General features: G+C 50.6%; 1 protein-coding gene across 3 annotated transcripts; it reads right to left on the reverse strand.

The window, feature by feature from the left end:
• Positions 1 to 4266: 4266 nt before the first annotated feature.
• Positions 4267 to 9637, reverse strand: ZNF688 (zinc finger protein 688). Of its 3 annotated transcripts, XM_036310989.1 has the most exons (4): positions 8970 to 9635; positions 8565 to 8678; positions 7279 to 7786; positions 4270 to 4500 (listed from the first exon to the last, which is right to left on the reverse strand). In XM_036310989.1, exons 1-4 carry the CDS (start codon positions 9508 to 9510, stop codon positions 4485 to 4487), a joined length of 1179 nt encoding a protein of 392 aa, XP_036166882.1. In that variant the 5' UTR covers positions 9511 to 9635; the 3' UTR covers positions 4270 to 4484. The 3 variants fall into 3 exon arrangements, with proteins under 3 accessions (XP_036166884.1, XP_036166882.1, XP_036166883.1); XM_036310991.1 differs by lacking the exon at positions 8565 to 8678 and having other exon boundaries at positions 4267 to 4500; positions 8970 to 9637; XM_036310990.1 differs by lacking the exon at positions 4270 to 4500 and having other exon boundaries at positions 6200 to 7786; positions 8970 to 9634.
• Positions 9638 to 24985: the final 15348 nt, after the last annotated feature.

Here is a 24985-nt window from a genome sequence, read left to right on the forward strand (position 1 = left end):
ACTTGCTCTGCACAGAGGACAAGTTAGGATGGCTTGGAGATAAATAGCATTTGGGTTAAAACTATGTCATTAGTAAATGTAGTTCTTATATCTTTCCCTCTAGGCTGCAGGATAGATTCTGAATTTATAGTTACACCAAGAAAAAATACTCTCGTCCCTCCCCCACCCTGCCCCAAGAATGCCTGCCCACGCCTGTCCCCCTGAGGACTTTGGTTTGGGGGTCCCTCCCCACCCAGAGATAGCCTGCCGGGCTCTGCCTGGGCCAGGCTTTGATGCTGGATAGCTCAGTGCCCTGGAGCCCCCAAACTCCTGTGCAGTTAGTATGCTGGAGGCCACAGGTGGCTAGGGAATGGGGTCTGGGGAAGGAGGAAACTGCAGGTCAGAAGACTGAGGGAGAGAGAGGCGACCTGGGAGGGCCCAAGCCAGGCCCAGGCTGAGCACAGGAGCCCCTGGGAGGCTGCTGGTGCCCTCAGTGCCCAGGTGGGGCAGTGTCACTTGGCTCCAGGAAACAGAAGGCACTTCCATGGGGCTGACCCGCGACTGGCTTGTGGTGGGGGATGGGGCAGTAGCCCGGAACTGGCCATGAGGTAGGTGGAGTCAGAGGCACCCTTCTCAAAGTCCCTCTACCCTGGCTGACTCCTGGGGGAGGGGGGTGATGTTCCAGGGCTGAGTTGGGCGTGGCTGGAGCCTGGCATGCTACCTCCATGGCTGGGGCATTCCCTCCCCCCTCCCCACGTGCTCCCCTGCCCTGGTGCACCGAGCCTGGCTCTGTCCCCACCCTCGGTCCTTCCTCTTCTTAAAGGATACCCTTCAGCATTTCATATAATACTGGTTTGGTGGTGATGAACTCCTTTAGCTTTTCCTTATCTGTGAAGCTCTTTATCTGACCTTCAATTCTGAATGATAGCTTTGCTGGGTAAAGTAATCTTGGTTGTAGGTTCTTGGTATTCATCACTTTGAATATTTCTTGCCACTCCCTTCTGGCCTGCATAGTTTCTGTTGAGAAATCAGCTGACAGTCGTATGGGTACTCCCTTGTAGGTAACTGATTTTCTCTTGCTGCTTTTAAGATTCTTTGTCTTTTGCTCTTGGCATTTTAATTATGTGTCTTGGTGTGGTCCTCTTTGGATTCCTTTTGTTTGGGGTTCTCTGCACTTCCTGGACTTGTAAGTCTATTTCTTTCACCATGTAGGGCAAGTTTTTTGTCATTATTTCTTCAAATAGGTTTTCAATATCTTGCTCTCTCTCTTCTTCTGGCACCGCTATAATTCAGATGTTGGTACACTTGAAGTTGTCCCAGAGGCTCCTTACACTATCTTCATATTTTTGGATTATTATTTTTTTTCCGGTTGGGTGTTTTTTGCTTCTTTGTATTTCAAATCTTTGACTTGATTCTTGCGATCCTCTAGTCTGCTGTTGGAACTCTGTATAATATTCTTTATTTCAGTCAGTGTATGCTTAATTTCTAGTTGGTCCTTTTTCATAACCTCAAGGGTCTCACCAGATTTCTTGTTGGTCTCACTAAATTTATTAGTGGTTTCTAGAAAATTCTTGAAAAACCTTAGAAGTGTGGTTTTGAATTCTATATCCAGTAGTTTGCTTTCCTCCATTTCTGTCATTTGTGACCTGTTTCTTTGTCTCCGCATTTTTTATGCTTCCCTGTGTTGATAGAGTAGCTTTTTGTGCTAGGTGTCCTATAGGGCCCAGTGGCTCAGCCTCCCCAATTACCTGAGGTGGACACTCTTGGTGCACCCCTTGTGGGCTGTGTGCACAGTCTTGTTGTAGTTAAGCCTTGATTGTTGTAGGTATCACTGAGGGAATTTACCTCCAGGCCAACTGGCTATGAGAATCAGCTGTGTCTACAGTGGGAGAACTTCTGTGCTGGAGACACCCTTAGGGGCAAGACTTGCTTCAGTGGGGCTTTCGTGTTCACTGAGTCTGCCAGCCCTGAATGTGTCCCTTATGGATCTGTGTAATCTGTTGTAATCTGGATGGTCCCACTCTGACCACTGGGTACACTGGCTCTTGGATCTAAGGAGGTGCTAATTTAGCCTCTGCCTGAGGCTACCCAGCAGGAGCTATGGAGAGATCTGCAGATTCCTCTTCTTTGTTTGGGGTTTGGAGGTGCCCAGATGAGGCCCAGCTGTGAAGCAATGCAAGCAATGCAAGCTGCTGTGGGGCCTTGGGCCTTCTTTTGGAAGTTCTGGGTCTCTCTGACCCAGCTGCAGTTTGTTAGGTAATTTTCAGATTGCAAAGGGCCAGGCCTTTCATATGCAAAAGCCTCTGCGCACAGCTTGGGTGGGGCGGGGTCTCAGGGAATCAACAGGGTGGAGCAGCTATGGCTGATCCTCAGCCCTGCCCTAAGAGGCCTCGGGTCTCAGTGTCCCACAGTAATCGCTGCAAGCACCTCTGAGAGAAAGCCGCCCGCGAGTTCCGACCGATGCCAGACAGTCCAGTTTCTCCCCGTGTGAGTCTGGGTCCCCAAAGACTCGCCCTGGAGTTCAGAGCAGTCGGGAGCTTGAGACTCCCTCCTGATTGAAAGACAACCGTGTCCTCAGCTGCCAGCCCTTTCCGCGTGCGCCTCCGTACCTCTGCACTTTACTTCCGCACCTCCTCTGAGTCTCAGTGTGCTTTCCTCTTTCCTTCCAGTTGTAGAATTTTCACTCAGCCAGCCTTCCTGTGGTTCTGGGTGATGTCCGTTTTGTCTTTTAGTTGTATTTTTGAAGTGGTTGTGCGAGGCAGCAATTTCTGGTGTTTACCTACGCCGCCATCTTGGTTTCTCCGATAGGATGAACTTGATCAGCAATGATACTTAGATTTGTTGTGCTATTCAGACATTGTTCCACACAAATTAAAGGGCCCAAATCATGCCAGGAAAACATGCCCCAAACCATAACACTGCCCCCACCAGCTTGAAGGGTTGTACTCATGCATGTGGGGTGCATGCTTTCATGCTGTTTCCGCCAAATTCTCACTCTGCCATCTGCATGATGCAACTGGAAACATGATTCATCGGACCACATGACTTTTTTCCAATTCTCAACTGTCCAATCCTTGTGTTCCTGTGCGAATTGGAGAAGTTTTATCTTGGTAACTGCAGACAGCAAAGGTGTTTGAACAGGCCTTTGGCTTCCATATCCCATACGATGCAGTGTACAGCTAATTTGCCTATAAACGTCAGGTGGTCATTATAATCTGGCCATTCAGTGTAAATGTAAAGAGAAAAATTTTAAATGATGGGCTATGATGTCATTAGTATTGAAAAGTAAATATGAGGCTTATGTTTTTGTCATTCAGGCCCTGGCCAGTGTTGCTAAGTAGTTAGAGCATTGGCCTGTGCACCAAAGGGTTTGGGTTCTATTTCCGGTCAAAGGTACTTACCTAGGTTGCAGGACAGATTCCTCAGCCCTGATTGGACACTGTGGAAGGCATCCAATTGATGTGTCTCTCTCACATCGATGTTTCTCTCTCTCTTCCCCTCTCTCTAAAATCAATAAAAACATATTTAAATTTTTTTCAGTGGTAAATTCTGTTGTGCATATTTTACTGCAAATAAAAACAACCCACTGGCCTCCCAGTATGTTTACAATTAAATCCAAACTTTGCATGATGGCAAGCAAGAGCCGTGACCGGTGCCCTTCTCCGGGTGCGGCTCAGCTGGTTGGGCGTCATCCTTTGCACTGAAGGGTTGCTGTTTAATTCCCTGATCACAGATGGGGGCCGTATAGGAGGTGGACAATTGATGTGATCGCTCTCACACAGATGTTTCTCTCTCTCTATCCCTCCCTCTCGCTCTCAAAAATCCAATAAAGATCTTTTTTTTTTTAGTTCCTTTGTAGTGCTTATTATTTGCAATACAGTACCTTGTCTTATTTATATACTGGCTTATCACTACTCTCCCCCCTTCCGCCACTCAGAGGTAAGTTCTAAGAGGATTCCTGTTTCAGTTTTCCCTGCTATATCCTGACACACAGAGTAGTTCCTAGTACATGGTAAATGCTTACTAAGTTTCTGTTAAAGAGATAAATGAGAACGAGCAGACAGCACTCATCTTGTGCTTCATGCTGACCTTGGTGGCAGTGTTGTGCTTGACACACTGTGCCTGGTTCTGCTCCCCCCTCCCTGGTGGCACCTCCTCTCCAGCTCCACCTTCTCTTTGACCCACCCCTCCCCAGTACTGGTCATCCCTGGCCTTCACACCCTCCCACTCCTGACTGCCCCTTGCCCAGCAGTCAGGCTCCCTTGCTCCAGCTATCTGTGCTTGAAACCTCTGGGACTTACTTGTTCACAGCTCATATTGGCAGTCACTGAGCCATGCAGCTACTATGGCAGAAACCTCTCATGAGTATCTTTCTTCCCAATTCCAAGGTCAGGAAGCAAGAAAACATCTCGCTCTTTAGCTTGGTCCCAGCTCCTGATCAGCTCTGGGAGCAGGTGTCCAACGGTCTCTAGTAACCGGTCTCCTCCTACAGGTCATACTTTACACTATTTACAAAGACATCTGTAAAAAAATTTTTTTAATTGATTTTTAGAGAGGGAGAGGGAGAGAGAAAGAGAAACATCAATGTGCAAGCAGAACATCAATCAGCTGCCTGCTGCACACCCCCTACCAGGGATCAAGCCCATAATATGGGCATGTGCCCCGACCAGGAATTGAACCAGCAACATCTTTGGTGCACGGGATGATGCCCAACCAACTGAGCCACACCCGACAGGGCCAAAGGCATCTTCTGAGAGTACCTATCAAACAACCCTGCTTCTAAGAACTTTCTCTGGCTGCTCAGGGTAATCCTTAAGCTCCTCTGCTGGGATCTGTTGGCTCTTCCAGCCTGGCATCCACCTCACTGCTGCATCTTCCGTTACTCATTATCTAGTTCTTTTCTTTTTAATTGGTTTTAGAGCCCTGGTCGGTTGCTCAGTGGTTAGAGCATTGGCCTACAGTCCCAAGGGTCTTGGATTCAATTCCCAATCAAGGGCACGTACCTTGGTTACAGGCTTGATCCCTGGTCCCGATCAGTGTGTGAACAGGAAGCAGCCAATTGATGTGTCTCTCTCTCTCTCTCTCCCCTCCATTGTCTCTAAAAAAATCAATGGGGAAAAAATATCCTCAGATGAACATTTTATAAAATTAGATTTTAGAGGGGGAGAGAGAGATCTATTGGTTGCCTCCTGGATTCACCCTGACTGGGGATGGAACCTGCAACCTGGGTGTGTGCCCTGACTGGGAATCAAACCTTCCACCTTTGGTGTATGAGTACGACACGATGCTCCAACTGAGCCACACCAGCCAGAACCATTTCCTAGTTGTTTGTTTCAGTCACACTACTGTTCCTTATACATGTCTATCCCGGCTGAAACCTTTCTCATCCTTCAAGGCTGATTTAAACCACTTCCTCCAGGAAACCTTCCTTGTTTCAGAAGACTTGCCCAGGTCTCTTCTTGCTCTTCACAAACTATTTTGTATTGATTAGAATAATAATAAAAACTGGTGCTTATTAAATACTAACATGCAAGGTAATCTACATTATCTTACTTAATCCTACAGCAATTAGAGGAGGCAGGTTTTATAGCTGAAGAAACTAAGGCACAGGAGGTGACCTGGGGCAAGAGGTGGCTTGCCTGAGGCTGCACAGCTAAAAAGCAGGTGCGTGGGGATCTGAGCCCAGACAGTCCGGCTCCAGAGACCAGGCTCTTCCCTTTATTCCACACTGTGTCCACTTCTAAGCCTTTTCATGAAACAAGGCTCCCTTTGCCTGAAAATCTCCCCACACAGCAATCACCACCTAATGCTGTGGGAAGCACAGCCCTCTCCTCCAAGATGCAGTTCCTGGTGTCTCGCCAGCAGGACGGTTAGGTGGTGCCTCTGGCACATCCTTCATCACAGCCGCAATCAGGTCACTCTTTTCTGAGTCAGCCTGTCCCTGGAGCCCAGCACAAAGCCCAGAGGCCTCAGGTGTTGTTTGTGAGTGACAGCATGGAGCCAGCCTTCCTCAGCCCGGGGTTCCCTCATCACCTCGCTGTCTCTCCAGCAGGCCACTGAATGTGGGCTGTACCTTTCTGAGTGAAGTCACTGGCTTTGGCAGGGCTTTCCATTTTCCTGCTGAGATTCTCCCAGACAGGCAGGGTTGGGCCCTGCATCCTGAGGAGCCACCCCTCTAAGGGGAGGCCACTCTCTGGCTGGGAAGTAAGGACCAAAATACCTTTTTAAAAAAATTCATTTATTGATTGAGAGAGAGAGAGAAAGATACATAGAGAGATGAAAGATACATAGAGAGAAACAGCAACCCATTGTTCCACCTATCCATGTATTACTGGCTGATTCCGGTATGTGGCCTGGGCGGGGACAGAACCCACAACCTTGGCATATTCAGACAATGCTCTAACCAACTGGGCTAGCTGGCCACGACCAAAAAACCTTTCCTGTAGTTGCTGTTGTTTGCTGTCCCACTGGCTTCCTGCCCAGATCTCAGCTCTCACCTCACTCTCACCTGGGCGGGACCTGTGTTCTACTGACTGCTCAGAGAAAGTGGTAGAAATATCTGGGCTCTGGGTCAGTTTCCAGCTTCGCTGTCTTAAAGCAGTGGAATGTTGGGGGGAAAAATCACTTAATCTCTGAGCCTCAGTCCACTCATCTGCAAAACATGGCTATTGATATCCATGCCCTGCCTCCTTCGCCTTTCTGAAGTGTAAAATGTCGAGAATTCACTCTTTCAACACATTTATTGCACATTTACTATGTCATACATACCATATTGTTTAAATTTCAGTCTTCACAGTAACCCTTTCCCTTGAGGTAGACATTAGTAACCCTCATTTCACAGATGAGGGAGCGAGGCTGGGGAGGGCCACTCGCCGGCCGTGCTGTGCAGAGACGGGCTCTGTGCCGGGCTCCCTGCTGGAGTCAGCTGGCTAGGCTGACCACCTCCACCCGGCCCCTCCCCGGCCCTAGTCCTCAGCGTTTACCTCTCATGCAGATAAGCAGCAAGGGGTGGTTTTTGAGACAGCAAAGATCTTGGTTGCACCTGCTACTGAAACAACACTGAGAAAAGTCCGCGTCTCACTCATTTTTTAGAAAAACTGGGGAGCGGGGCGTCAAGTTTAATCTAGGTGACTCTTTACAGGCACTTTCCTTTCTACGTGTTTGAAAACCTGAGGGATCCTGGAGGGAAGCCCAAGGGATGAACCTGGGTTCCCAAGTCCCTGATTTAGGAAGCTCCCTCAGGGCCCGGTCAGTCCGCATCGCCGAGGTCAGGCTCAGCCCCGCGCGGGAGCCACTCACCCGCACTCCTGAAAGATGTTCGGGTAGTGCCGGAACAGCACCGGCGGGTCCCGGTCATCCCGGACCGGGGCCTGGGGCACAGCGCGGATGCCAGGCCTCCGGCCTCGCCGGCCCCCGGAGCAGGAGCGGTGGATCCACTGGTGCGCGCTGACCGCGAACTTCCTCTTGAAGCACATGCCACACTCGGGGCAGGGGAAGGGCCGCTCGTCCGAGTGCATGCGCTGGTGGCTGACCAGCAGCGACGGGTAGGTGAAGCGGCGACCGCAGTCTGCACACACGTGGCGCCGCTGGCGGGCCTGCGCGCCCCGGCTGGGCCCCGGGGCTGGCGGCGGCGCACCGGCGCCCGGGTCCCAGGCTTTCGTGGGCGCGGGCGGGGGCGGCTTGCCGAGGGCCCAGTCTGGGTGGTGTTGAACCAGCTCCCCGGGCCGATCCTTCCCGGGAGTCTTTCTGGGTCTCTTGGCTCCTGGCACTGCTTTGGGTTCCTCTTCCTTCTTGTTTGGGGCACCTCCTGCGAAACAAGAATCAAGACACATTTTAAGGCACATTTGCTTAGACTGTCTCAGGCCACAGGGTGCCTTTACGGAAAGACGTGCCAGAGAAATACTGCACAGGGACCGACACACAGGCCTCGAAGGACAGCGAACCAGTTCAGTCTCTCCAGCCTCGGGTCCTCGCGTGTCAGATGCGAACCGTGGTGACTCCTTTCCGAGGCTGTTGGACCCATGAAACCAGTGGGAGCCTGTTAGGCACTTGGCCAATGCTCAAGGCGCTGTAGCTATTATCGTTTCCTCCGCTTTCTGTGGGTGAGAGCTGCACAGAGGGGACCTGTCTGCCGGCGGTCACTGCAGGGGGGGGGGGGGGGCAGGCTGCCTTGCTGGGCATGGCCTCCTGTACCAGGGGGGGCAGGCTGCCTTGCTGGGCATGGCCTCCTGTACCACCTCGCTTTGCTTGAGGAACGTGAAAGGCGGGTCTGAAGTCACGTCCATTCTTAGGGGATTTTAGTTGTTCCCGAAAAAGGGACAATGGGTGGTGTTTTCTACCACAAGGACCTGGAGTCCAGCCGAGTGTTGGACTTGGGCTCCTGATTTCCCTACTCGGGTCTCAACATGATGACGCTCAAGTTCTGAAAGCTGTGTGCCAGGTCCGCCTCCTTTCCTCCATTACCAACACCGCGGCTCCTTCCTTCCTCTCGGGAGGCGGGAGGCGGGGAGTGGGGATCTGAAAATAGCCACCTCGCTGGACAGGAAGCCCGGGTGCCGGGTGCGGGGAGGCCCGGGGTCCCTCACCTCGCAGGGCTCCTCCCACGCGTTCCCCCAGCTCAGGATCCTGGGCGGCCGGGCTCCACGCCTCGCTCCCCTGCTCCATCCAAGAGATGAGGTCTGGTTTGGGGCCGGGGCATCCTGGGGGAGAACGGAGCACAGCGCCGGCCTGAGAGGCTGCCCTGGGAGCCGGCACCCCCCCGGGGCGAGGGCGCGTCCGCAGAACCTAAGGTCCACGTGGAGGAGTCCCCATGCTCCCCGCCTGCAGGAGGCGGGCGCGGGTGCAGCGCTCCCACGGGCCCAGGGACAGGGTGGCTGGTGCTGTTGGTGGGACAGTGCGCGGTCAGGGCTCACACGCCTCCGAGCCCCTCTAGCATCTCCTCCGTGAGCCCCAGTGAAGGTGAAGGAGGGGGGCGCCGACCCGGGCCTCACCGAGCGCGCCCAGGTGGCCGTAGGTCTCCCGCATCACGTCCCGGTACAGGGCCCTCTGCGCGGGCCGCAGGCAGCCCCACTCCTCCGGGGAGAAGTACACGGCCACGTCCGCGAAGCTCACGGACCCCGGCTTCTTGCCACCAGGCCGGGTCCCCCGAGCCGTCAGCGCCGGGAGCGGGACTGGGGGCGGCGCCATGGGGTCCGCCAGCCCCGAGCTGCGGCCGCCGGGCCCCCGCCTCCCCGCCCCCGGCTCCGCCTCGCCGTCCGCAGGCCCGCTCCCCAGGCCGCGGCCTCTCCAGCCGGGGCGTCCGGCCGCCGCCGAGGGAAGCGAAGTCGCAGGGACTGGCTGCTGGGGCCGCTGGGGACTCGGGGGTTCTGACCGGGACCCACCAACCCCTCGGTGTTTATTCACTTCCGGGCAGCGTGGCCATAGACTCCCGGGCCGAGGGGCCCGGAAGGGGCCTTCGGAAACAGGGCCACATCCCGGCTTCAGCTGTCGCGGCCGCTCTTGAGGGCGCCGTCCCCTGATCACATCAAACATGGCGCCCGCCTGCCTTCTCTCTCTCCTCGCCCACTTGCCCTCAACTAAAATGGCCACCTTTAGCGGGGAGACGGAACGGAGGGGAGGCGTGAGGGAGCCTTCTTGCCTTCGAGAAAGATGGACGGGCGAGGCGCGCAGCACCTCCCTTTGCGGCGGCCCAGCGGCCGCTGATTGGCCCGAGCGCAGGAGGCGGTGCCGCTGATTGGCCCGAGCGCAGGAGTCGGCTCCGCTGATTGGCCCAAACGCAGGAGGCAGCGCCGCGGATTGGCCCGAGCGCAGGAGGCGGTGCCGCGGGTTGGCCCGAGTGCAGGAGGCGGCGCCGCTGATTGGCCCAAACGCAGGAGGCGGTGCCGCGGGTTGGCTCGAGTGCAGGAGGCGGTGCCGCGGGCCGGGCTGGCGGCCGTTGGGCAGGTGCTCGCTCCTGGAGTCCGGTTGCCTGGCTCTGGAACCGACCGGGACGGGGCGTTTGTGAAGTCCCGGGTGGTGAACCCGACGGTCTTCTCCCCGCCCCTCCCGGCGTCGGGACCCGGCCCCCAGCCCCGCGGGAAGCCGCTCACACCCGGGCCAGACGCGGGGACACAGCGGGCCTGGGGCCGCGGGGCCACCCCCTCCTTGCGCGCTCCGCTCGGCTCGCTCAGCCTCCGCCTGGAGCAGCGGGCGAAGGAATGTGTTTGCTGAGGTTCGAATTGGAATGGGGAAATTGTTTTATTTTCTTTTTTCCCCAAATTAATAAATGCATATGGGTTTAAAAAGTTTTTGTAATGAGAAGATCAGCCATAGCCGGTTTGGCTCAGTGGATAGAGCGTCAGCCTGGGGACTGAAGGGTCCCAGGTTCGATTCCTGTCAAGGGCATGTACCTTGGCTGCAGGCACATCCCCAGTGGGGGGTGTGCAGGAGGCAGCTGGTCGATGTTTCTAACTCTCTATCCCTATCCCTTCCTCTCTGTAAAAAAATCAAGAAAATACATTTTTTTTTAAAAAGAAAAAATCAGTTCCCTGTACCCTTTCCCCCTATTCTCCAGAAGGCAACTACTTTAAACTTTTTATTAATTTTAATTTCATTGTACATACAGTAAAATGCACAGATCTTCAGTGTAAAATTGGCCAAGTTTTGACAAATGTATACAACCATATTTAACCATCAGTCACCCCCAACAAGATATAGGACATTGATGTGACCCCTGAATGTTTCCTTGTTCCCAATTTTTTATTGTGGTAAAATACAAGCCACATAAACCATTACACATCAGCCATTTAAAACTGTACAATTCAGTGGCATTTAGTACATTTATTGTGTAAACCAGTCATTACTTTCATCACCCCTAATGGAAACCACCTACCTGCCCATTGAACCGCCACTCCCATTCTCCTCTTCCTGCAGCCCATGGCAGTCACTAATTTGCTTTCTGTCCCTATCGATCTGCTTTTCCTGGATATTTCACATAAATGGAGCCATGCACTGCGTGTGGCCTTTCCTTCTGGCTTCTGTCTTTAGCATGTGCCGGTACTTCATTCCTTTTTGTGGCTGAGTAATATGCCATTGTATAGATATATCATATTGCCCGTCTGTTGATGGAGGTGGACATTTGGGTTTCCAACTCTTATCTAGTACTGCGTTGAACATGCATGTATGTCCCATAGGTGCCCCAACAGGGGATTAAACCTGCAACCTTTTAAAAAATATATTTTTTTAATTGATTTCAGAGAGGAAGGGAGAGAGAGAGATAGAAATATCATGATGAGAGAGAATCATTGATTGGCTGCCTCCTGCATGCTCCCCCACTGGGGCTGGAGCCCACAACCTAGGCATGTGCCCTTGACCGGAACGAATCTGGGGCCCTTCAGCCTGCAGGCCGTGGCTCTATCCACTAAGCAAAACTGGCTAGGGCCCCTGCAAACTTTTTGGTGTACGGGAGGGCATTCCAACCAACTGAGTCACCTGGCCAGTGAACCATTTCTATGTCCACAATTCAGTGGCATTAATTGCATTCACAATGTTGTGCAACTTTCACTACTATCGATTTTCAAAATGTTTTCTTCACCAAAAAAGGAAACCCAGAACCCATTAAGCAGTCACTTTCCATTCCCCTGTCACTAAGCCCCTGGTAATTTCTCATTTTTCTGACTATGAATTTTCATGTTCTGGTACCTCACACAATATTTGTCCTTTTGTGTCTGGCTTCTTTCACTTAACATAGTGTTTTCAAGGTTCAGCCATGTTGTGGCATGAATCAACACTTCATTCCTTTTTTATTTTTTTAAAATATATTTTCATTGATTTCAGAGAGGAAGGGAGAGGGAGAGAGAGATAGAAACATAAATGATAAGAGAGAATCATTGATAGTCTACCTCCTGCACGCCGCCTGCTGGGGATCGAGCCCGCAACCCGGGCATGTGCCCTTGATCAGAATCAAACCTGGGACCCTTCAGTCCGCAGGCTGACACTTCATCCACTGAGCCAAGCTAGCTAGGGCTTCATTAGTTTTTTTTAAAAAATTGTGGTAATGCATAACATAAAAATTACTATTTTAACAATTTTTAAGTGTACAGTTCAGTGGTATTAATACGTTCATATTGTTGTGCAACCATCACCAGTATCCATCTCCAGAACTTTTTCATCTTCACAAACTGAATCAATAATCAATATATTTCCTTTCTTGTCAACTGTTGTGGTTTTTAAAAATTGAAATATATTTGGCATATAACATTGTGTAAATTTAAAGTGTACATGTTGATTTGATATATGTATATATTGTATTATCATTGTCATTATCACTTTGCTTTCCTTGAATTTTCTAATTTTTTTTTCTCCTTATAACATCTGCCTTTTCTGCTTCTTGAACTTGTTCCAAATTACCCAGGACAGCAGCAAATCTCAATCCCCATTTTCCCCTGGGGAACCGTTCTCCTTAGAGCCCTCAGTCCTTTCTTTCCAAAGTGGGGTCAGCCTCAGCTGCCATGCAGCGTCTTCCCATCCTGCTCTCCTGGGTGTGGCCTCTGTTTCCTACACTCAACATCTTCCTATATTTTAGTTAAGATGGTTCATCCTAATGGATTGTGGCATTGGACCGTAAGTACTAGATGTCTTCATCCCCATGTGTGGAATATTCCTGTAATGAGGCAGGATGCCAGACAGCATTTGTTCAGCATGGGGCTGGTCACTGGAGATAACAAGACCTATGAGGTCTCCGTTGGCGGCAGCCCACAGTCTGGTCTTGGGGACCAGTCCTTGCGTGGCTCTCTAGCACATGCTGAGTCTCCCCTTTGTGTTCAGGGATGTCCTTTGCTGATCAAGCAAAGGTCTTTATATTTGGTCTTTATATTTTCTGGTCATACCCTTGCTGTTGTGTTTGTTTGTTTGTTTGTTTGTTTTTTACCAGGAATACTTTCTGGCTAAAGTGTGACTTCTGCTGACTTAGCGTCTACAATCATATGCTTATTTTGTAACTTTAACTTTGAGGTCTAGAGGTGCCTCACTGCACTCATTATGGTGAATAGTGTGGAACTGGAATAAGGGAAAGTATGTCCTCAGGAAAGAGTCTACTTTTAAACAGGAGGGTCAGCTTTACCTAAAGAGATAGTATAAAGCATTTCACCTGGACCAGAAAATACTTGTGTTTACTCGGGCACTATGTTGTAAATTGATTCTCTTTGCACCAGGGACGGAAAAGACTTATAAGATGGAGCTAAACAACAAACCGTTAGTCAGATTGACACAAGCTTTCAGGACTAAAACTGTCCCATCGTAAGTGGCTGAAGTCATGTGGTTGTTCTTTATCCTGCCAATCAGAAAAACACAAAGACGCTCTTGTTTTCAAATTGTTTTATTGCCCACCAAATTGTAAATATTTGTTTAAGAATCTTGGTCAGATAATTATGAGAAGTTATAAAATAGACAGGAGATAATTATGGTTCATAAATTTTACTTGTCAATAACAGGGTCCATCTGAACTTAAAGGGAGAGCTCAAGTTTCTTGCGTATGAAGCTGTCTTACTTTGAAGTATTTAGGGGTGAAGTGTAATTTCTGCAACTTACTATGAAATACATTAAGATGGAAAAATGAATGGATGGAGGGATAGATGGACTGACACATGATAAAATAAGTACAGCAACATTACAGAATCTAGGTTAACTGCAGAACCTAAGTGATGGACATGAGTATTTACCATAAAACTCTTTCAACTCTTTTGAACCTTTGACAAATTTTATAATAAAGTGTTGGGGACCAGCTCTGCTATTTGTTCTTCAAACTATAAAGACATGTAAGGTGCCTTCACGTATTTTGTCTCTGATGACCCTATGAAGGTGACATTAGCCCCATTTTACAAGTGAGACAACTAAGGTGCAGAAATGTTGAATAATATGCTTAAAGCCACCCAGCTGGTGGGGACTGAGCTGAACCTGGAATCCAGGTCTACTAATTAAGGAGAGGCTGTGTGGTGAAGTAAAAATAGCACCCCATTCCCATTAATAATTATCTTTGGAACCCAAGGGTCCCGAGAAGCAGTCTTTTGCTCAAAGGTATTTGAGTCACCCAGTGCCACTCCTGGCATGCAGACATGCTTACTCTTACCCACCTCCTTGCTTATTCCTTCAACAGTGTCTTGTTCTGAAGTAGAGCGAGCATATCCAAATGGGTCAGAAAGACATCTGAATTGTTGACACGTTACAGAAAAAATTAGACTGAAGATACTATGCCTTGATTTCAACTCTTAATTATAAGTAATTATTATTATTGCTATTTTAAATATATTTTATTGATTTCAGAGAGGGAGAGAGAGACAGAAACATCAATGATGAGAGAGAATCATTGATAGGCTGCCTCCTGCACGCCCCCTACTGGGGATCGAGTCTGCAATCCTGGCATGCGCCCTTGACCAGAATCGAACCCAGGACCCTTCAGTCCGCAGGATGACGCTCTATCCATTGAGCTAAACCAGCTAGGGCTCAAGTAATTATTTTTTTAAAGTCCCTAACATTATATATTTCCAGCTGCTGTGGCCCAAGAATACATCGAGAAGATGTAAAATCCAGGAAACATGCAGATACATGAAGAAGAAGAAACACTGCAACCACGAATCCATAAACGGGGACATTTATATTCATTAAGCTTAATACTTTGCACAGTGTGTGCAGAGTGAGCGTGGGGCAGGACAGTTCCCCGCCCGAAGCCTTTGCTTCTCCGCGGCCACCTCTAGATCTGTAAGGCCAGAGAGCCCACAATGCTTGCACTGCACGTCTGCCTGCCAGACATGCGCTGGCCCTGACTGACAGGCAGAGTCCTTGGATGACTTCCCCCAGGGGCCAGGCCCAAAGTGTGCCCTCTGCTCCAGGGCCTCTGTACAGTGGGTACCCGCTCCTCTAACAGGTCTTCACATCTAAAGGACCCCATCTCTGAGGAACGGGGGGGATACAGACCAGATGCTCTAAGGGAGAGAACAATCCAGAAAGAAAAGTCAGGTGGATGGTTTGCAGTGAGGTAACCCCAACTGGGACCGGGAAGTGGGAGCAGGAGCCTCAGAACACGGGCTTAGTCCTCAGGCAGCCATTCGGATCGCAGCCTCCTCCTCCCAAAGGACTTCTCTGTGCCCCTTGCCTCTGCTCGTTTCCCAACACAGAGCTTTGTTTTCTCTGAACACCCGCGCCCTTTCCTTACCCGCAAACACATAACCCATGCCTCTTCCTTTCCAGAGAAAACTCGAAGCATCTCATGGGAGCTCTATCGCCTAACACTCTTGAAGTCGATCTGGAAAGTACCAGAAATTAACGGGGGGATCCTGGCCTCCCAAACAGGATTGGCCCTGAAAGCCCTGCTACAGGCTGCTGCCACTTGGGCTCTGGTCAGAGGGATTGGCCCACGGTGGTCTTCCGGGGCCTGCTTGCGCTCGAAGCCTTCCCCACCCTGGGCCCAGGAAGGGCTGGCTGTTAGAGCGGATGTGCTGCTGATGGAGGAGCGTAGGGAAAGCAGAGGCCAGTCAGGGCAGGGGTAGGGCTTCCCGCCTGTGTGTGTGCACCTGTGGGAAGCCAGCAGAGAAGTGCCTGTAGGCTAGCGGTTCTCAACCTGTGGGTCGCAACCCCTTTGGCGGTGGAACGACCCTTTCACAGGGGTCGCCTAAGACCATCCTGCATATCAGATATTTGCATGACGATTCATAACAGTAGCAACATGACAGTTATGAAGTAGCAACGAAAATAATCTTATGGTTGGGTCACAACATGAGGAACTGTATTTAAAGGGCCAGAAGGTTGAGAACCACTGCTGTAGGCAAAACGGAGGCTGCATTTAGGACGGCTGGAGGGCTTCTCGCCTGTGTGCTGGTGCTGGTGGGTGGCCAGCAGCTGGGGGTCAGTGAAGTGACTCTTGCAGTCTGGGCATCGGTAGGGCTTCTCCCCAGTGTGAGCCCGCCTGTGGATGGCCAGGGAAGCCCTGTGGCGGCAGCAGCACCCGCAGTGGCAGGAGTAGGGCTTTCACTTGTGTGGGTGAGTTATGCTAGAGCAGGCACTTGTACTGGGGAGAAACAGGCTTGACACTTGCCACCGAGGAAGGACCACTGTGGATGGCTGCGCTCACCAGCCATGATCCCGGCTTCTGGCTGAGCGACCCTCCCCCGGTGGGAGAGCACTGACCACCAGGGCGCAGCTTCTGCATTGAGTGTCTGCCACCTGGTGGTCAGTGTGCATCATAGCGACAGGTCCTTCCGCTGTTCCATCAATTTGCATATTAGCCTTTTATTATATAGGATTATGCCTGCAGGCAAAACAGCTTTCCTTTTTTAAATCTCTGATGAATGGCATTATCCATTACACTGTGATCCACATAATTAATATCCAAAGGAACATTTGTCTTCATTATATCACACAACAAAAATCAAATTACACGCGTTTCCCCTTATCTTCCTTGGAAGCTCAAACTCCATTCGGCATGAAACGGGGGTTGTCCAGGATGACTAAGAGGCACTGGAGGCCCACCTGGCAGGGAGACCGGAACCTTTCTGGAGATGGGGTGCAGGGAGGCTCGAAGGGCTTTAGAGCGAGCAGAGTGCGCTGAGGCTGAGTGGGGAGGAGGGTTCTCAAAGGCCACATCCTGGGGTTGGAAGTGAAGCACCTGTGGCCTTTCCCTTCCCCTCGCCCCCGCGGACAGTTGCTAAACTCTCACCCCCTGGATCCTGGACCTCCACGCCTCCACCTCTCTTTCTACCCAAGAGGTAGAAGCGGGTTTGGGGCCTGAAATCCTGCGAGGGGGAAGCATCGGGCTCGGATGAGACCCGGGGGCGAGGGGGGAGGCTGCTTCCTCAGCGCCCCACACTCGCAGGCCATCCACCCCCCTCCCCACAGATGACGTCCCGGGGCGGCCCCGTGCGCGGGGGCAGACACCCCACTCCTCGGGGAGAAGTCCCCGGCCCCGTCCGCGGAGCTCACGGCCCCTCGGCCGCCCTCCCTCCTCCGGCGGCGCCACGGAAAGGCCCTCATTCTCCGCCAAGAGGCTCCAGGCCTGCGGAAACCTAGAGCTTCCCTGGCTTCCTCCGAGAAGGCGCTCCAGGGCGCACAGTCCTGCCCCCAACTGCGCTGGGCCTCAGCATCCTCCCCGTCCGCCCGCCCCCCCCCTCCCCCGCACCCGGGGGCCAACAGGCGCATGGAGCTACAGTCCTGCATCCTTCCCTCTCCGCACCCGGGGGCCAACAGGCGCATGGAGCTACTGTCCTGCATCCTTCCCTCTCCGCACCCGGGGCCAGCGGGCGCTGGGAGCTACAGTCCTGCATCCTTCCCTCTCCGCACCCGGGGCCAGCGGGCGCTGGGAGCTACAGTCCTGCATCCTTCCCTCTCCGCACCCGGGGCCAGCGGGCGCTGGGAGCTACAGTCCTGCATCCTTCCCGTTCCGCACCCGGGGCCAGCCGGGCGCTGGGAGCTACAGTCCTGCATCCTTCCCTCTCCGCACCCGGGGCCAGCCGGGCGCTGGGAGCTACAGTCCTGCATCCTTCCCTCTCCGCACCCGGGGCCAGCGGGCGCTGGGAGCTACAGTCCTGCATCCTTCCCTCTCCGCACCCGGGGCCAGCGGGCGCTGGGAGCTACAGTCCTGCATCCTTCCCTCTCCGCACCCGGGGCCAGCGGGCGCTGGGAGCTACAGTCCTGCATCCTTCCCTCTCCGCACCCGGGGGCCAGCGGGCGCTGGGAGCTACTGTCCTGCATCCTTCCCTCTCCGCACCCGGGGCCAGCGGGCGCTGGGAGCTACAGTCCTGCATCCTTCCCTCTCCGCACCCGGGGCCAGCCGGGCGCTGGGAGCTACAGTCCTGCATCCTTCCCTCTCCGCACCCGGGGCCAGCCGGGCGCTGGGAGCTACAGTCCTGCATCCTTCCCTCTCCGCACCCGGGGCCAGCCGGGCGCTGGGAGCTACAGTCCTGCATCCTTCCCTCTCCGCACCCGGGGCCAGCGGGCGCTGGGAGCTACAGTCCTGCATCCTTCCCTCTCCGCACCCGGGGCCAGCCGGGCGCTGGGAGCTACAGTCCTGCATCCTTCCCGTTCCGCACCCGGGGCCAGCGGGCGCTGGGAGCTACAGTCCTGCATCCTTCCCTCTCCGCACCCGGGGCCAGCCGGGCGCTGGGAGCTACAGTCCTGCATCCTTCCCTCTCCGCACCCGGGGCCAGCGGGCGCTGGGAGCTACAGTCCTGCATCCTTCCCTCTCCGCACCCGGGGCCAGCCGGGCGCTGGGAGCTACAGTCCTGCATCCTTCCCTCTCCGCACCCGGGGCCAGCGGGCGCTGGGAGCGCACAGTCCTGCATCCTTCCCTCTCCGCACCCGGGGCCAGCGGGCGCTGGGAGCGCACAGTCCTGCATCCTTCCCTCTCCGCACCCGGGGCCAGCGGGCGCTGGGAGCGCACAGCAGAAACCCGGAGACGTGCGCGCGGCTCGGCCACGACTGGCCCCCGGGCGGCCTCTGAAAGCTGAGGGTGAAGGGCCCCGGGGCTGAGGTCGGGTTTGACCGGTTGAAGCCACTCCCCTCTGCTGGTTTGGTGCAGCCTCTGACGGGCAGGTCTGGATGTCCGGGACCAGGAGGTGAATAAAAGCCGAAGGACGAGCCCAACCCGCATGCCTCTGGTTGAGCGTCTGCCTGTGAACCAGGTCTCGTTCAATTCCTGGTCAAGGGCACATGTCGGGGTTGCGGGCTCGATCCCCAGTGGGGGGTGTGCAGGAGGCAGCCAATCAATGATTCTCTCTCATCATTGATGTTTCTATCTCTCCCTCTCTCTTCCTCCCTGAAATAATTTCTCTGAAATCAATTAAAAAATATATATAAAGAAGGTATTTACTTATTAAAAAAACAAAAGAAAACCGAAGGACAAAAGAAAACCGAGGCGAATAGGGGTGGGAGGTGGGTTGGGGATCGGGTCCCAGCACGGCTCCGGTGCTCCTGCAGGCCTAGGCCTAGCCAGCTGCGCTGCAGGAGCAGGTGCCCGTTGGGTGTTTGATTGGGCCCATGCCCAGCGGTCACAGAAGTCTTCCCTTTTTCAGACGCAGACCCCGAGCGATAGAAAGGCCAGGTGGCTGATCACCAGAGTCGGATTGGCTTTATTAAGTGATTCATAGATGGGGCATCACCCCATCTGGTAACTAGAAGGGCACTCCAAGGGTTGTACAAATGTAGATTTAGAAAAAATATATTTTTTATTGATTTCAGAGAGGAAGGGGGAGGGAGAGAGCGATAGAAACATCAATGATGAGAGCGAATCATTGATCGGCTGCCTCCTGCACGTTCTCCACTGGGGTGGCACTCATAACTCAGGCATGTGCTCTGACTGGAAAGCGAACTGCGACCTCCTGATTCATAGGTCGATGCTCAACCTCTGAGTCACACTGGCCAGGCCAAATGTAGATTTTATAGGAAGAAGATTGGGGCAGGGATGCTAATAACAAGAAAAGAAATGAGTATTTGGGGGCCAGGACATCTTGTGGGAAGAGAAGGGGAAGGTTTTTATTTCTTAGGTTGCTTCTTCTTTTGGTGGAAGGGGGTGGCTGAGGGTGAGGCGGGGTCGAAGAGAAGAAGAAGGGCCCACTTGGCAAATTACCTCACTGGTGATTGACCAGAAAATACCACATTGGTTGATCAAGATTGTTTCTGGGAGAGGTTGAAACTGCAATTAGAACGGGTATTAAATCTAGGTTTGGTATCACGGATTTTTAGCACGAGGCCCCATTTGGGGCCTATGGGTTTTTTCTTTAACAAAAATCATCTTCTGGCTCCCAGGTTTAGCTAAGCACTTAGTGTAGAGTCCTGCCCAAATAAGTACTTAATAAATACGAGCTTATAGTTGTAATTGTAATTATATTTCCATCTGTATCCTGTCTTGATCAGAAAACTTGGCTTCAAATTATGGCTCATAGATGAGAAATAAACCAGGAAATGAACCAATCATCTCTTAAACTGTTTTTCAAGCATTTCCAACCAAGTATTCATAAGAGCAGAGAAGGCAAGTTCTAGAGGTGCAACAAAAAGCTGTCCACCCCAGCAGCGAAACCACTTTGAAGGCATGGTATGGCTTTAAAGTGCATGTAAGTTTGCATCCTATTTCATAATACACCCAAATTAAAAAGAATATACAATCGAAAGTAAGTCTGGCAAGTGTTGAATACTTACACTACTGGAGAGGGTAAGTTAGTATCACCACTTAGGAAAACTGGCGGTATCTACTACTTGCATACGCAATTCCACTTCTAGGTGTATGCCCAGCAGAAATGCATACATATGTTTGCTGTAAGACATGTGCTCAAATGTTCACAGTAACACCAGCTGCAAGGGCTAAACACGCAAACTATGCACAACAGTAGAATGAATAAGTTATGGGATATTTATTAAATGGAATACGATTCAGAAATGAGACTGGTCTACAACCACATGCATAATATGGATGAATCTTGTAGGCAAATGAGTTGGCAAAAGAAATCAACCCAAAATAGTATATTATATACGATTCTATTCACATAAAGTATAAAAATAGAAAACTAATTCAAGCTATTAAAAATCAGGATAGCCCTGGCCGGTTTGTCTCAATGTTTAGAGCGCTGGCCAGCTCACCAAAGGGTCTCGGGTTGGATTCTGGGTCAAGGGCACTGTACCTGCGTTGCAGGTTCAGTGGGGTGGGTGTGGGAGGCAACCAATCAGTGTGAGATGTTTCTCTCTCCCCTTTCCCCCACTTCCACTGTCTCTAAAAAAATAAATGGGAAAATGTCCTCAGGTGAGGATTGACCACAACAACACAACAAAGAATCAGGATAATTCATTACCCTGGGGTGCTTCTAGGGTGCTTGCTAATAACATTCTGTTTCTTGATTTAGGTGCCGGTTGCTCAGATGTGTTGAATTTTGTGAAAATTTAGCTTTACTCTTATGATATATGAACATACCCTATGTGTATTCTTCAGTTAATGAAAAGGTCTCCGTCCTCTAGTCCCCGTCCCCTCCCTAGATGCAACTTCGGTTACCAGTTTCTATGTCCTTCCTGAGATAGCTTAGGTGTAGAAAAGCATATCTTATGTTTTTTCTTTTCACAAGTAGTATACTAAACACTGTTCACTCCGCTCCAACCCCCACCCCGACTCCCCCACCCTAGTCATGCAGCGGCCTCCCATGGTCTCCTCTGCAAAAGGGCTCCATGGCCTAGCGCCCCCATTCCCGTCACCCATGATCGCAAGCTGAGGCCTTGGAGGGGTCGCCACCGAGGTTTCCACCAGCACCCAAGCAAGAGCATGGCCACCCCCTCAGCGGCTGGCTCGTGGCCACCACGACTGCTTGGGTTGCACTTCCAGCAACAGCCCCCGGGGAAGTGCCAAGTACCCTGGGGAAGCCCCCCCCCCCCCCCCCGCCACCGTGGTCTTCCCAAGGCCGGCCCAGGTCACGGGTGGGTGAGCTGTTTTTTCGGGGAGTCCACGCTTGTGTTCATGGCCACAGTGTTGGGGTCCCCAGAGCACTTGGAATCTCCCCAGGCCTCCAGCAGCATGATCACCTGTGACCTGGCTCGGGAAGCCACAAGGAAGCAGCAGCCTGGCAGCCAAAGTGGGCCCCATCCTGAGTGGCCACCACCCAACACCAGACTTCCAGAGGCCCTAGGCTCTTTGGAGCCCCTCTCCCTCCTTCTCTAGCCCCTTCCCCCTCCTCACACACCCCATAGGCTAGCAAGCTGCAGCACGCAGAACCAGTTGGGCTCCTTTATGTCAAAATAGCAAAACACCAAAAAGGAAGTTGAGAGAGGCCCACTCATTACTACCCAAGCCACATTCAAGCCTTCCTGACACCCCATAACCGTGTGCCTTGTACCAAATGGAAAATAAATGACAAGCAGCCAGGAAAAAAAAAAAAATACTGTTCACTTGGCATTTTTTTCTCACTTAGATCTTGCAAATTCAGCACATATAGTCTGCTTCTTTTTTGAATGGCTGCATAGTGTTTCATTGTGTGGATGAAACAACTTATTTAGTCTGTGAAAATAATAAAGAAAACCTGATTCAAAATGGAGCCGGGGAGCAGTGAAGATAGGGGTCGCATCACTTTGCAACTTACTTTACATCAAGCACGTCAAACTTGCGGCCGACAATGAATATTTTTGCAGTCCAACCAATATAACAGTATGTCAGAAACGTTTTGATAAAAATTTTGTGACTTAATTTTCACAATATCCTGTTATACCTAATTATTAATAATGAACTACAATGTTCGCTAATGACCTATAACCGTGTTGCATTCATTTCCTTTATGCGCCTTACACACATGCGCACCATTTCTGTCCACTAATACTAGCAGCAAATATTTTAGCAGCCGATGGCCACATCATTCATCTTGGACTGACTTGTTTGGTGTGCGCAACAGGAAATATTTCGCTTTCAGAGAACAAGAAAAATAGGTTTATTTGTGCGGCACTTATTAATTTGTGCAGTTATTCAGTGTCTGGTAAATTAATGTTCAAGAAAAAATATTAATTTTTATTAAAATGTTCTATTACAGTATTTTTAAAAATGTATTTTATTGATTTTTTCACAGAGAGGAAGGGAGAGGGATAGAGAGTTAGAGACATCGATGAGAAAGAAACATCGATCAGCTGCCTTCTGCACACCCCCTACTGGGGATGTGCCCACAACCAAGGTACAAGCCCTTGACCAGAATCGAACCTGGGACCCTTCAGTCCTCAGGCTGACGCTCTATTCACTGAGCCAAACCGGTTAGGGCATTTTATGGTATTTTATGTTAACAGTTATTTATTTCAGCCCTTTGTATTCAGCATGTCGCTATTGAAATAAGCCTACGTTTCTATGAAAATTGAAGCTTTTGTTTTTTGTGGCCCACATAAACTTAAACCCTGGTTATTTGGCCCATATTAGCCTTTGAGTTTGACCTGCTTGCTTTACATATACCAGCAGGAAGAAAGGTTTTCTCCTTACCCAGCAACAACCCAGCCAATGAGAAGCTGCCACAAAAAAACACAAACAAAAAAGAACTATGGTCTCTCCTCATGCATAATTTTAACTAAATGGATAGACTACCAAAATTAATTTAGAACTCCAGTGACCATTACAGGGAATTGTGACCTCCCCAAACTTGTGTTTCTCAGAACTAAATTAGAAGATCATGGCTCTAAAAGTAAACAGACTGAATGGGATGCCTATTTTAATTGGCACCTGAAGACTTCCAAACCTATTCAAGACTCTGAAGTCACTGGGGTAGTAAAAACACAATACAACATACAAATGATGTATGGTAGAATCCTATACCTGAAACCTATCTAACTTTATTAACCAATGTCACCCCAATAAACTAAAAAAGGCTCTAAAGTCGCCACTTTACAAAATATCACTTATAGATTAAACAAATAATTGAAAGAAAATAAAAGCTTCTGGGGCCTCTTTTTCCCATTCACCATCCTCTCTGTCTCCAACACCATCTTCCTCTTTCCTTTCTGAACCATCCTGTGTCCTTCCCCTGCCCTCTTTGTCTCTGGGCATGTGGCAGCTGTCTTGTGCCCAGGTTCTCCCTACTGCACAGTCCCCACCCGCTCTGTGCCCGCCACTTCTTCATTCTGCTCCTCTCCCTGGACTTCCCTTTTCCTCCTAACCTCTCCCCACTCCTTCCTCCCCTGAACCTGTTAGAGTCAGACCCTCTGAGGGTCCAAACGTGAAGCCTCTAATTTCTTATGTTCCCTGGACTAACTAACGCCGAATTGGGAGCCATAGTCAGGGATTTTTCCACAGTAACTGAGGATCCCAGATTTGCTGAAGAATTTAATGTGGTAATTCAAGTTGATCAACCTGGTTTCTCTGTCTTATATCAGCTAGTTCACATGCTTGCTGGTGAAGGCCAGGCCTACACTGGATGAATCCTACTAATTGTGTCTCTCTCATCGATGTGTCTTTTTTAAAAAATATATTTTTCATTATTGATAGTATTACAGATATCTCCCATTTCTCCCTCCTTTACTTCCCTTCTCCCAGCTCATACCGCTCCCAGGTCTTCATGATCCTATAAGTATGTAAGTTCTTTGGCTTATCTCTTCTTGTCCCCTCAACCCCACATGGAGGTTCCATGGCTCCATCACTGATGTTTCTTCTATCTCTCTATCCCTCTTCCTCTCTCTCTAAAAAGAAATACATTTAAAAAAATGCAACCAATTTCTGGATATTTATTTTGTATCCTGATACTTCACTGAATTTATTTATCAGTTCTAGTTTTTTTGGGTGGAATCATGTCATCTGCAAATAATGTTTTACTTCTTTTTTTCCAATTTGATTACCTTTTATTTCTTCTTCTTGTCTGATCGCTGTGGCTAGGACTCCCAGTACTATGTTGAATAGGAGTGGTGAAGTGGACATCCCTGTCTTGTTCCTGATCTAAGGGGAAATGATTTTAGTTAAGTATAATGTTAGCTGTGGGTTCGTCATATATAGTCTTTATTATGTTGATGTATGTTCCCTCTATTCCCACTTTGCTGAGAGTTATCCCAAAGGAGTGCTGGATTTTGTAAATGGGTTTTTCTGCATCTATTTATATGATCATGTGATTTTTAGCCTTCATTTGGTTTATGTAGTGTATCACATTAATTGTTTGGTGACATTTTCCAGTTTCTTGACTGATCATTCTTGGGATTTGGGAAAACATACACTTCTCAAGAAACGCTGGGAAAGGAATTCCCACATGTACACACAAGGAGGAAGCCGCAGAGGCACAGGAAGGTGAGAAGAACATAGGGTATGAAAGCTAAGTTACAAGAGAGGTTAAATAGGAAAACTGAGGTAATCAAGATAAAAACTATTGATTTGTTAACTAACTTACCAGTCATCTTAAGGGACAGTTTAGGGGAGCAGTAAGTTGTACAGCAGCTGGCTTTGGAGTGAGACCTGGCTTGGATCCTAGCCCTTAGATTTACTAGATATGTGATCCTGGGCAAATTACTTATTACTATGTCACTGAGCCCCAGTCTCCTCCTCTACTATAGGGAA

This window comes from Myotis myotis, unplaced genomic scaffold (assembly GCF_014108235.1).
Source record: "Myotis myotis isolate mMyoMyo1 unplaced genomic scaffold, mMyoMyo1.p scaffold_m19_p_5, whole genome shotgun sequence".
Taxonomy (NCBI): Eukaryota; Metazoa; Chordata; class Mammalia; order Chiroptera; family Vespertilionidae; genus Myotis; species Myotis myotis.